The sequence below is a fragment of the Siniperca chuatsi genome, linkage group LG19 (assembly GCF_020085105.1).
Source record: "Siniperca chuatsi isolate FFG_IHB_CAS linkage group LG19, ASM2008510v1, whole genome shotgun sequence".
Lineage (NCBI taxonomy): Eukaryota > Metazoa > Chordata > Actinopteri > Centrarchiformes > Sinipercidae > Siniperca > Siniperca chuatsi.
In genome coordinates this window covers 7,259,122-7,272,923 of record NC_058060.1, presented here as the reverse complement: position 1 = coordinate 7,272,923, position 13,802 = coordinate 7,259,122, and the positions used below count along the sequence as shown (strand labels likewise).

General features: G+C 41.7%; 1 protein-coding gene across 1 annotated transcript in view; it reads right to left on the bottom strand.

The window, feature by feature from the left end:
• mkxa (mohawk homeobox a) overlaps positions 1-13,802 on the bottom strand; it is a 28,557-nt gene continuing 14,755 nt past the window's right edge. Inside the window, exons 6-7 of the mRNA XM_044177256.1 lie at positions 2,867-2,900; positions 1-2,737 (exon numbers count right to left, since the gene is read on the bottom strand). Coding sequence (XP_044033191.1) covers positions 2,530-2,737; positions 2,867-2,900 — 242 coding nt within the window. The 3' untranslated portion in view covers positions 1-2,529. The remainder of the gene's footprint in view (positions 2,738-2,866; positions 2,901-13,802) is intronic.

Sequence of the window (13,802 nt, the reverse complement as noted above, 5' to 3'; positions counted from 1 at the left end):
TTCATTTTATTCAAAAGGTTTATTCATTGTTTTGACCAAGAAACAACTGTTTTTATAAAAGAAATATTACATGAGAGCAACTCGGACAATACAAGGAGAGATGCATTTGGTCATTGGATTGAAAATCCAGTCTCTATCAAAACAAAACAAAAATCTCAATTTATATAACTTAACAATAAAAAACAAACTATGGTCACCACTTTCTTTGTTTTTACAAAGTCTGTAATAATAATTTATAGGCTTTAATGCATACCGTTGCTTTCCATTTGTCAACATGGTTGTGAAAGCAGGGCTTGTGCTGGAGAAAGGCATGTACAGTACCAAAGTCTTGGCCATAGAAACCCCTTTGTTAGTACTCGTAGTGTCGTTGTTGGGGAGTGACTGCAGGTAGTCTCTGAAGCCTCCTTTTCTTCCCAGCAAGTGGGTATCGTGTGAGGTGTGAGGGTCGCGAGTGGTCCAGAGGTTCAGAGGTGCGATTGGAAACACAAGGAGCTGGCCCGGCACTACCCCGCAGCTACCCTGCCTGGATCAGGTGTATAAAAAACACATGTGGGAGCCCACAACCCCCACTGTATAAGCAAATAGTGCCTGGGGATTGGCTAGTGCGATTTATTTCATTATACTTCCATAGGCACGCTAGCAGGAATAATATAGGGTTGTCCTTAATTTCTTTAACTTCTCTTCACCTTTATGTAAAAACACATCCATCCATAAGTTGTCAATGGAGGCTGTGTGTTTTCTGATTGAAAACCAAGAACTGTAAGTGCAGCTTTTTTTTTTTTTTAACAGTTTGCACATTCAAGACATAAAAAAAAGGTCAAAAAGTCATTTTGTGCAGCTTCACTCCCTCTCAAAGTCCATGACCATAAGCACAGTCTGGGTTGTCGAAAAAATAAAAACTGCACAATTTATGAAGGAGTGTACATTTTGACACACTTAAACAGTACCTTGAAGATATACATAAAATTAAAAAGTCAGCATAGAGAGCCAACTTCAGTTTCTCCCATAAGTCCAACTTGATCTCCCCCAGTTTGTGAACTTGGCATCGTTCGCCGCAAACGTTTATAACATATGCACTGTACATAAGTACTTTCTATAGAGGAGATTCTTTCCATTGGATGACAAAAGAAACTCCTAATGCGGTACAGTTAAGTGAAACCAAGTACAAAAACATCAAAAACCAAACAACCACACATATACAGACTGACAATAACAAATACTTTGAACACTTGCTTGGCCGACAAATAGATAATACTGGAATGTAGTTTTGAAGACAAACAAAAAAAAAACGAGGGGGAGAAAGTCAAACTTTTAAGTCTATCCTCTGGCTTCTTGTAAACAGCAATTTGAATGTAATGCTAAACAGCTGAGAGGGCTGAGGATCAAAAGGCTGGGGGAGCTGGTGGTGGCTTTTCTTTTTCGTTCAATCCGGACTATCTTGTTCTGAGCACAAACATGTGAAAAGGCAATACTGTCCACATAAAACACTGATAATGCAAAGCAAAAAAACATCCCTTTTAGGTCATGGCATTCTTCCGTTAGAACAGATACTGTGCTGAACCTTAAAGCACGCCTGTAGATCTGCGAACATCTGTGTCACTGCGTGGGTGAACGTGACTTTATTTGGGTCCAGCTGAGCGTTTGTGCACGTTTCAGCAACTAAAAGCCATGATAAGAAAGGAATCCTTCGCTGGTTAATGAAATCCAAGGCTGAGATGTGGACAAGGCGGAGAACATTGGCTGCTTATCGATCTGCTGCTCACGTTGGGGCTACTTATCGACGTATCTAACAACGTTATTGTTGGCCTGCCAGCAACGAGAGGCTGACTGAGACAAAACAGCGTTCAGTTTACAGTCAAAATGAAGACTCCAGTCAAAACAAGAACAATGCCTTCCAGGAATTACTGCTGGGTGTGTGTGTGTGTGTGTGTGTGTGTGTGTGTGTGTGTGTGCGCTATTTGAGTTCATCAGTGCCTCGGCTGGTGAGCTCATTCAGTCCTTAAGGCACAGGCTGTGATGGGGAGCTTTCATTCACAAAACAAATCCTGGATCATGACCGTGATTCTAAACTTAGTAAAATATTCCTTCACAAATTCAAAGAGGCACCTCAGTATTTGTACTTTGCATTGACCACAGTCGGTGAGTTATTTGTCCAAATAACAAAGGCACTTTGGCAAAATACAAATTTCATAGCATAAAAAAAAAGAAGAAATAAAAAAATCTGACTCATCAAAAATAAGTTAACATTACAAAAGTGTCTTGTTTTAGGAAATACTGCAGTGAAACTATCATCAACACTTGTCTGTCACACATCAACCCAGCAAAGAAAATGATGGTCAAGGCCTCTTTTGCACTTCTTTAGACCCCAATAACAACCAAAAAAAAAAAAAAAGAGAGAGTTCTCCCCCCTCCCCCCTTTAAACAACAGTTCTCTTTTCATTTCAGGGGGAGTTTATTTGGACTCCAGCGAGTTTGCTGAAACAGAAATGTTTCTGGTTTGCATAGAGAGATGGGAGGATGACGTCGGGGCTAATATTTCTGCATCAGCGGCACTTTAACAGTCTTGATCTCTGCTATATGGGAGGACTTCTGGATGATGCAGCTGGTGGTCCCAGAGACGCTGTCCTTCCCCTGCGCCAAGTTGGTCAAGGCCATGGCGGCGTTGATCTCCCTCCAGTACGTCTCATCTTTGCCCTTCACCTTCTCCTTCTGCGCAGCTCCGACGCCACCGCTGCCACTGATGATCAGAGGAACACGCAAACATGCACACGAAAGAACAAAACAGAGTTAGAGGTCAAGTTCAACTTGTAATGAATGAAAATAGAGGATTTGATCTGGGCTGCAAGGTAAGAAAAAATCCACTCACTTGTCACATTTACTTGATCCATGGTTTGTGGTTTCTGAAAGTACAAGAAGAAAAAAAGGTTAATTTTGCAGAGTTCTCCGGGGTCAATGAGGATTTATTGAAATGTAGCTGAACATACAGGCTCAGGAGGTGTGTGTGTGTGTGTGTGTGTGTGTGTGTGTGTGTGTGTGTGTGTGTGTGTGCATGGTTTTGTGTGAGATTTGTATGTGTACACCCTGTCCTGTGCAAACATGTGTTGCTCTGTTTTCTCTCTTTACTCGGATGCTGGACAAAAAGGACGTTTTGCAAGAAGCCGTCAAGAAACAAGGTGACTAATAGGATCGAGTTGAAAGATGTTTCTTATGACTCATAAACTCCATTCTCTAATATTTTGTTCGAAAACAAATGGGCCCCGACCAACGTAATTGAGTTGTCTGAGGAAATCAGATTGAAAATGACTGAGCGTGAAAGATTTGAGTGGGAATGAAAAAAAGAAAGATGGATGTCTGCTCTCTTTTTTTCCTCTTTAAATGGGAGCAATCTCTATCTCATATGTAAAACATTAGCGGGAAATAGCAAAGTCATTAAACAATGAAACCAAACTTCTCTTCAGGGCAACCAGTGTGTTTACTTCAGCATGCCGCTCACTCGGAGAGAAAGACCATGTGCACGTTGCTGTGTGCGGGTGGGTTAATTTGTGTGTGTGTTTGCGTTGAACCTGTCTTCTGTCTTGGGTCCAGCTTTAGGTACGTTTTGCCCAGCAATGAATATGATGACACAGGCTTGGCGTTTCATGAGGCATTAAAAGAGAGCAGGCCATCTGGATTTCCTAGCTGTGCAGCCTCCAGGCGCTCTCTTTAAGTTAACTAAACAAACAGCTAAGGCCCTGTGAGCTTTTACGAAGTTCATTTTTGACCAGGTATAGATGACTGGCCAACTTAAGAATGCTCAAAAGAGGGCAAGTTCTCTCGAAATTTCCATTTAGTCCAAATAGTTCGTTTTAGCTAGATCCTTTGCCTTCCCAGATGTCCCACCACAAACACATCACCAAGGGACAACCAGTCTCCTGCACCCACCACGCCACATTTCCCTGTAAAGCAAATGTCTAAACCTGAACTGCCGTTTTAACGAGCCCTTCCTTGCGCCACCGTCACCGCAACATAGCAGCTGACAGGCGTTCCTGAGCGTTCCCTCCTGCTAATGAAAATCTGCACCCTTCATTTTCGCTGGAATTTCATTCCCATGATTGTTAGAAGGGGCTGGAAAAGGTTGTGCGAGGACACTGTGTATGGGGTTTAGCATCGTCGCAGACAGCCACAGAGACGGAGTGCCAAACTCCTCCGGCGTCGGAGAAAGCACACACAAGATTTTACCGTTCTGCTTTGTCACCTCTAACCTCACCAAAGCCCTCCATAGACTTTCCAAAGATCTGGATCTAGTGTTCAGGCTTTTGCAAGCCGCCATAAGCACCTAATTATTCTCAACGCCTTGCTCTGTTCCTCCCTTGTTTTCCAAAAATGTTCCCATGTAGCGTGACCCATGCTGACAGTGCCGGGTTTGCAAGGCCCGGGGCTAATATGGGCCTGATTATGAAATTTCCTGTAGTTTTTCCGTTCGTTCTGTAATAGGTGTATTCCACAGAGAGAGACTTCACTCTCCACAATTTTCTTCTGTTGATGGTTCTTAGACAGAAGTAGATAGGAATGTGTGCGCACGTGTGAGAGGGAGATGAGGACATGATAACCCAGAAGTACAAACCACAGAATGAAGTTTTAGTGCGTCAAAGCGTTCCAACGAAGTCCTCACATTCTCGTCTGGCCACAACTCCCTGCTGTCCTATCTTTCCCTCGGCCTTTATCTTGCTTTATCAGCGAGTCCCTTTTCCTTTTATTGATATTCCTCAGGTCCCTCATCCTCTGTCCTCCACTTGTTGCTGCAGCGATTTGCTAAAATACCTCCTGTTCCAGGTACTCGAGACTGACCATTCTCATGCAGCTCAGCCAAAACAAATGCAATGTTTCCCGTCTATGTTTTAATAAAGAGTGACTCTGTGTTATGTCTTCTTCCACATTTTCAAAAGCTGTCTTAAAAAGCCCTTGATATTATCCATCTCTTCTTCATATTCTCTTTTTTCTTGTTCTCTATTTTTTGCAGTCGTGTTTTGGCCTTAATTGTGAATATCAAGTAGACACTCAAAGACTGTGAAGGCATCCTCTCTGCACTCTATCTCCATCTACTCTCTTGATTGTTGCCAGTGCTCAAAAGCAGATTGGTCCTGATTAAAAATATGCAGCATTCTCCATAATCACAGCTCTGTAATTACAGGCCAATTACACTGTTTTCATGGGTTGTTTATGTTCCACTAAAATATATTAGCTCAGTGTTTACTGCTGTGGTGCTCGGCTTATAGATTGGTTGGTGACAGCAGCGAAAGGGCCAATAGCAGCGACATCAAAGACAAACAACACGCAGAAGAACGTGTCTCTTTGTGTGTTGTGAAGTCACTGCGGGCCGTGAGGTGCAGTGTGTGAGTCTTTCCATCCCCGGCTTTAAGTGCTTCCAGTGTGTGTGAGGCAGCCACTGTCCAGATGCTCCATTCAGAACATACAAAACAGTGTTTTCTGAGGTCACAGCAGGTGGAGAATGTGTAGAGGGCCACCCTGATCCCCAGGATCCCCCTTTGGACTAGGCACCAGTCCCTGCCGTTGGGAACCCCGGACACCAAAATCTGGAAATGCACCACTGCATACAAAAACTATTTCCAAAGCTCTGTGCCTAAAACATCTAAAACTCAGATTTTTTAAAACAAGAGCCGTGCCAAAGACTCAATAAATCAGCAATAAATCACAGAGGACCTTTTCTTATATTCTCGTTCTTTTTTCCTTGTTTTTTCAAATTTTTTGCTTTACTACTTTGCTACTGAACACTCAGTCCACTTTGCTGTTGCCTTTGGACTTCACTGACAGTGGGGTTTCACGGACCGCCAAAGGGGAAAGCTAAGAAGTCTGATGGTTTCTGGCATCATGCTGGAAGTCCAAAAATACTAGCTCACTTAACATCACTGCGGGATAATGGAGGGGGAGCAAAAAGAGTGCAAAAAAAGACAAACAAAAACCCTGACTAGCTTTAACAACACTTGGTGAAAATGAGGGAAAACAAGCGGGGACTGACAAATTAGAGAGGGAATGAGGTTACACCTGTTAAGACGACTGTGGAGGAGAGCGGTTGACTATCATTATTACCATCTGGTGCTGTTGTTAGCAACATACAACAATAAACAAGGCAGGCCCTGTTGCACAAACCAAGGGCTGGGCTGAATTAGGCAGACAAATAAACACACAAACACACACACACACACACATTTTATATGACATTTACATTTCAGGCTTTTAGTTGGTGGTCTTATCCAAAGTGACTCAGAGTAAGTGTCAATTCTTAGGTCACCAAAAATCACATGTTGCCAAAAATAAGTCTTCAGTGGCTTTACAATGTTCCCATGACCATAAAAAAAACAACAGAATAAAGTGTTTAAAAAAACAGAACAGATACGGACAGGATTTTAAAGGAATAGTTTTGGGGGAATGCGCTTACTTGCTTTCTTTCTGGGGGTTAAATGAGAAGATTGATATCTCTGTCATGTCTGTGCGTTAACTATGTAGCTAGAGCCATGAGTCGATTAGCTTAGCTTAGCATAAAGACTGGAAGCAAGCAGAAACAGCTAGCCTGACTCACTCCAAAGTTAAATAATCTGCCTACCAGCACCTCTACAGCTCACTAATTAACTCTCTGTATCTTGTTTGTTTAATCTGTTCACTGACAGACGTGAAAAAATGACACGTTTTGGTTTTCAAGAAGTTATATGCTGGAGCAATTTCTTGGCGATTAGCAACCAGGTGCAGTGACTTCCTGGAGACTCCGCTTGTTGCTAAACTCCCAGCACATAACTTCCTGTAAAACCACAACTTCTTTTTGCATTTCCACTTGTTAACAGACTAAACATTGAGCTACAACGTGTTAATTAGTGAGCTTTAGAGGTACTGGTAGGTGTATTCTTTAGCTTTGGAAAAAACAGGCTAGCTTTTTCCTCCTGCTTCCAGCAGAGGCTCCCGCCTCTAGCTCCAAAGTTAATGCAGAGATATGAGAGTGAGTCTAACTCTCAGCCAGAAAGCAAATAAAATCCAAAATTTCAAAAATCTGAATGTGAAAGTTTGTTCTTGATCTTGGGAATAGTAGTATGACAAGATTATCTTAACTCAAGGTCCACTTACTAGCTTTTTTCCAAAGCTCTATGACCTTCCGAGCTACTACCGCATGTTATTAAGTTGTGAAGACGTGAAGACGACTCCATCTGCTGATGAAGACCATGACATGTGGTTGAAAGCTACAGAAAAAGGTAGTAAGTGGGCCTTGAGTTAAGATTGTTTTAAGAAAACTTAAACAAGAAATGTTGATACCACTTTCTCATAAGGTATCCTTTATAAAGGGTTTAACACGTTGCAACTTATGGCTTTATTAATGGTTAATAACTCATTTACTTGTGACTTATAGATCAGTTATAATCCATAAATAATAATAACTTCTGGATGGCCAGGTTGTGAAAAATATGTTTTGCTGGTGAATCATTAATAGTAAAGGTATTATTCATAATATACATTTACAGTTATAAATGTTAATAGGTCATTAATAATAAAGGGTAATAAACCATCAAGTCTGAAGTTACTCGTGTTAATAAAGTAATTAATAACTTTCTAATGAGTCAAAAAAAAAAAATTAAAAAGTCATCAATAATTCTAAATGTTACAATGTCAATGATACAATCCACCAAGTCTGCAGTTGTAAATGTTAATAAACACTTAATAAATAGATAGCAGCTAAAAAGACCAAGCAAATGTCCTGCTGGAGGAGGATGAACACTGGTCAGAGAGTCTTTTTTAAACATCTGGCAACTCAAAAGTTGTTGTCAAAAACAGCTTAAATAACTGATTTATAAATATCAGTAAATTATGTATTAGCAATTAATGAAGCCATTTGTCTTAACTAATAAACCCTTTATAAATGAAAACTTATTAAAAAGTGGTATCAAAAAGATGCGTCACTGAGCAGAAAGTGAAATGTGTTTACTTTGAGCGGAATGAGAAGATTATTCCACCACTGGAGAGAGACCGATAGTTGGAAACACACACACTAATCCAAACTCAATTGTTAAAGTAAGGAAATGAGCTAAGCTGATTTCCTCTTAAGCACCTGATGAGAACCAGAGTGGCGTTGCAGACTCGACAATCTGCTCGCCGCTGACCTGTAAAACCGCAGTACAGGTCAGGATGAGAACAGATCATCATGTCATTATGCGGCTCCTTTGATTTCTCAGGCAGCCAGTCAAGGTCTGAGGATGAGTCAGGACTTACTGTCAGCACAGGCGAGTCATAACTCTGCACTGGACAGAAAGTCTATAATCCTGCAGCCACACTTTACCTCCAGCAAAGCCTGTGTCATGAAGCTCACCGGCTGTAGCGTCCCATTCAAATGACTGAATGTGAAGACATGTGACTGCGTGGACCGGTTTACTTTCAGCCAAGTCTTTTTGGTTCCGACCAAAAAGGAGATGACGAACGCTTCGGGCGACTTATGGCGGCGTCTACTGATGCTATCTTTGATTTGACAGCAGCCCAAGCCACAGTCTTGAGCGCGAGGTGCGACACAGAGCGATCACTCACACTTTTGGGCCTCCAGATCTATCTTTTATATATTTCTTTAATGATCTGTGCTTTTTATAATGTCAAGAAGAGTAAATGAAGTTAGAGATGCTTTGGCAGTCCACCGCCTCGCGCTCTGCCAACTCGACTTTTATATTACCCCTCCCAGCCATTTCTCTCTCTTGTCTCTCTCTCTTTTTGTCTCTATGGGTGGTGAATAAGTCTGAGTCCGAGGCTCCAAAGAACCAAACTGTCAATTCCACTCAGTTAGCCAAAGACATCATACACGCTGTGAATTTAATGCCTTCTCCGTTTGCCTGACAACACTTTCATCACTTAAAAAAATATTGAATAATTAGTTCGTTCACTATTAAATAGAACATACACTCAGTGACAGAGCCAGACAGATACTGAGCCACGGCCTAAAAATGACTCTCCCATCCGCTGCATTTCTTTTTCTGTGTTGCTTTTTTTCCATGTCTGCCCGGCAGATGACACACTTGTGTGGCTGCGGGCAGGGCAGATAACCAAGATCCAGCAATGAGGATTACGCTTTGCGTCTTCTTGCTAGATGGAGAAATAATAACAGTGTTTCAGATGTTTAAGCACTGCCAGGTTGTCATTGTGTTTACGAGTGCCAGTAAACAGAGTGTAATCAGGGCCCCCGTAAATCAGCCAAAATGAGAAGAGCGTCTCAACGAAGAAGTAAATACGTTGTCATGGCGAGCGTGTGCGTGTCTTCTCTATATGTGTGTGTGTGTGTGTGTGTGTGGGTGTGGCTGCCAGGGTGTCGCGTACACACACAAAAAGCAACCAACAGGCTCATCATGAGCAGAGATCGGGAATTGGGGATTTGGCGTAACAACAGATAATCCCATGAAAATGATCATCAGAAAAGATTGAAAAGGAGACAGTGATAGCATCTGAGGATCAGAGGGCTCATATTTCATATGCTGACGTCATGACAACAGGGACACTTCGCTGGAGTAACGACACCTCTGATGATGAACAGATGAGCCTGTTATCCCTGCTTTGACACAACCGGTACCAGAGAGACAAAACAGGGCCGCCTCTTCCTCATCACAGGTTTCTCAGTAACATCCTCGCTGAAGAACGACTGTTGTTTGCGGTGCACAAAACACACACACACATTAGGGGAAAAAAGCAGAAACCACGAGTAAACATTATTCAGATTTTTAAGTGTTTTCATGTGCCCAAAAATATCCTTTTTTCAGGAGCTGGAGGCCAAATGATATGTTTGCGCTCCACTCACTGCATCATTATGTTGCAATTCTTCACAGTGGTAGGTTGAATTGCCCTCTCACACTCTTGGGGGATTTCTGTATGTGTGTGTGTGTGTGTGTGTGTGTGTGTGTGTGTGTGTTCTGTGTCCTCGCTAGGTCACACCTCTGCTCTCTCATTAAACCTCTCTCTGCTCTCCTCCGTCCCGTGGGAACACACAATGACCGCCTATTGTTCTAGACTCTAGTTTTTAAAATGGAAACAATTTGTGTTTTATACAGACCAGGGCAGTGCGGCTCGGTTTCCCTGACTAGGCAGGCAGCTGTGTTTTCTGAATCTGATGACCTGATTGTGTGTGTGTGTGTGTGTCCCAAAAAGCCTTGGCGTGCTGATGATTTAAAAACGATCAGGTTGAGAGGGCTCATTATGCCGCACTCTTCCAGTTCTATGTTAGGGAGTCGCATATAAACAGTGTCTGTGCCGTTGTTTGTCTGTTAACACTTCTCCCCAGGATGACGGCTAGAATGAACGCTGTCTCAGTCTGCTGCTGTCTTCTCTGTTTGCCTCGCACCCAGCCTCTGTTTAGTGGTGGGAAGCCAGTATTCCCAGCTTCAGTGACAGAGGTTCACCATCAGGGGTTTTTTTTTTTTTTTCTTCCTCTCTCTTTTTTATCCACCTTTCCATTCGCATGAAGCTGCACCACAGCTTAGTGCCAGGATTATACCTCACCTCTGCCAACTCCCAGTCGTTCCCACCGTTGGACCAGCCACACCCTGAAGGACACTTCACAGCCTTTCATATACATCACTGAAGCCTCCACGTCGTAGAGACAGAGTACAAAAATGAATTCAGAGTATGTTATGTGACATAAGACCCTTATTTTGACACGTAAGCATGCATTAACCAGGGTGGTGGTAGCATCTGTAAACATACAATATGCATGTGGGTGTACACACACACACCAATACACATGCATACTTACATATACAAATATGTTTGTACTGCTACACTTGTTAAGGCGGGCCAAACTTATTGTATACCTAATCCTTACCCTTATCTGCAGTATTCAGTAAGTGCTCATTCTAAACTGACTTTAAAGGGTCAGTTCACACAAATTATACAACACAGTTTTTCAGCATACCCCTAATGATATCTAGCCATTCAGATAGTTTAGATATCTGCCTCTGACATTTCCTCCTCCACCCTAATACAACTGAGCTAAATGGAATTTAATTTGCTGTGGCGCTCACAGCATTGAAAAATGACATATGAAAAAAATTAACAGTAAAGTCGTTCTATAAACAATGTTACTCTGGATAATCCACAGACCTCACAGTCTCCAGCAGTGGTTCCCAAAATGGGTGCACCCTGAGGTACTGTAAGGACAGGCCAAGGAGTGCCACAAGATTTGCTCATTTCCATTTTTTTTTTTTTTTTTTTTTTGCAGTACATTTTGAAGAGCATTTCACTGCATAAAAAAACGAGGCAGCATTACCATTCACAGCATTTTCAAATGTGTCAAAACAGAAGAAATTTGCAACAAACAACATTAAAAAAAAAACGTATAATATCCGTCAAATATGCCGGAATCACTCTTCTCCACGGAAAAGTTATCAGATGCAATACTTGATGCAACTAAGAGAGCTAAATAATAGACAGCATGATGTGCATGTGTGCATTTCTTGTCCTTGAAAAACTAAATTCAAGCCAATTTACTTTGAACAAAATGGAAGGAATAAATGTAACCACTTAGCATACTTTATTTTCATTCATTGTTTATTTCAAGTTCAATATTTATCTGCAATTAATAATTGAGAATAATCCATTATAATTGCACTTAATATTGACGTTCATATCTGTCACATATTTTACATTTTACATCAATGTTGTTTTGTTGGTTTGTTAAAGAAGTTTGGGAAACCACTGCAGTCTCTACCAGAGAAAACAGTTGGCAGTGGGATCTCTGGATAATCCAGTGTAACAGGGACACTGTTTAGTTTAAAGTTTAAAAATGAAAATTTGAAATGCTCTGAGGAGCACAAATAAAATTCTAAAAATCTATATTGCACTGGCAGGAAGTTTCAGAGGCTGTTATTAAAACGAAAACTATCTACATGGCCAGACACCACGAGAGGTGAGTGCAAAGATATGAACAAAACAGGAAAAATACGACTGTGAACTTTACCCTTTAATTGTTATTCTAACCTCAATCCTTAAATCCAAGTCCTATTCCTAAAACAGCCCCTTGATAAAGTGAGGCGTAGTCAGCTGTCCTCACTCTAGCGGATTTCCCTCTTGTCCCTATCTTTGTGAGAGAAGAAATACAAGAACACACACACACACAGGCACACTCTCATTTCTTCCAACCACGGTCTCTCTGTCTCTTAGTCACTGCCACCACGCTGTCTTTCTTTTCCCAACAGGCCACTGCTGGAGAAACTCAACTCTTGATTTGGATGGAACAAGTGCCTCCCTCTCCTCTTCTTGCCCCTTCCACACTGATTCCTAAAGCCCAACCTGAACCCATTGAGTATTGGCAAAAGCCGCTGTCTTGGAACAACATCCCAAACCCCCACCTCTCTCTGTCTTCCCTTTCTCCTTTCCTATGAAACTGTGGAAAGAGCAGATCGTAGCCAGTGTATCCACATCTCTGGATTCCTAAGATGAGGAGTCCTCATCCATCACTGTCCGGGAGTGGCTCATTGTCGCCCAGCGGCCCTGCGTCAAGCATTGTCTTTCCTGTTGCTCTGTGGCCTACAGTAAATTACACCGCCGCTCATCAGTCAGTGAACACGACATCGGAGTCTTAAATCAGACACAACAGCCACTCTCCCTCAACAACGCTGCTGTATAAATCATCACAGTTGGGTTTCTCTTTGGAGAGGAAACTAGAGAGGCATTAATGGTAAAGGAAATCCAGTTAAGTATATCTTGTTAGTCAAAAATGACAACAGCCATGATAGAAATCTTTTTTTTTTATCATGAACAACCATGGAGTCTGCATGTCCTCCCGTGTTACCGTCTCTCCGTTCTCCGGCTTCCTCCCAGTCAAAACATGCATGTGTAGGTTAATTGATAACTCTAAATTGCCCGTATTGAATGTGTGAGAATGGTTGTCTGTCCTTGTTGTGTTCGCCCATGAACTGTCCAACCATCACTGGGATCTTTCTACCCAAGCGGTCAAAATGGATGGATGGATGGATGAACAACCATCAGATCTTTCTACCTCAAGACAAGAAATCCAAACATTCTTTTTTTCCACATTAAGATTACTTTTCTTCCATTTAGCTGGACAACTCCAGAGCTCCTTAAGTGCCACTAAACTCTCCAGGATTCAATCTGGCACTTGCTGTGACCTAATTTGAAAGGTTCTTAGGATCTTAGCGGCTGCTGTCAAACACTGCTGTTTTGTTTCAACGTATTTCTAAGAAAACTATGTGTTGAACAGCACCCGTCTTAGAAATAAGTCGCAGTAATGCTGTAAAATAAAGTTGACGTAGCTGCTTTGTATGGCCAAGAATCTCTGACTTAGATATTGGTTGATGCGGAATGCAATAAACAGACAAAAATATATAATTAGGCCATTTTGGCAGTTTGAACAACTTCTATTTTTAGGCATGGTTGATATTCATGTTCCCTTCAGAATTAATTTTAATCACTTTGGTAATCCCTTAACTTTTCATGTAGTGCTATCATCAGGTCACATTTTTGATTTACTTTTGTTTATGACCAAATTCCTGCAAAACTAATGACATTCCCATCAGCCACTGCTGTAGGCTACTACTGTGTTTAGTGCTAATTAGCATATGCTAGCATGCTCACACCCTAAACCGAGACCGTGAACATTATCTGCTACAGTTTTTAGCATGTCGACGATAGCATTTAGCTCAAAGAGCCACTAGCATGGCTGGAGACTCAAAGTCTTGTTTATCAGAAAAATGTTCATTATCTTAATCTTATTTTAAGAGATGTACTTTCGAAAGAGGCGGCACGTAAAAACAAATGATTGGAAAATTGCTGGT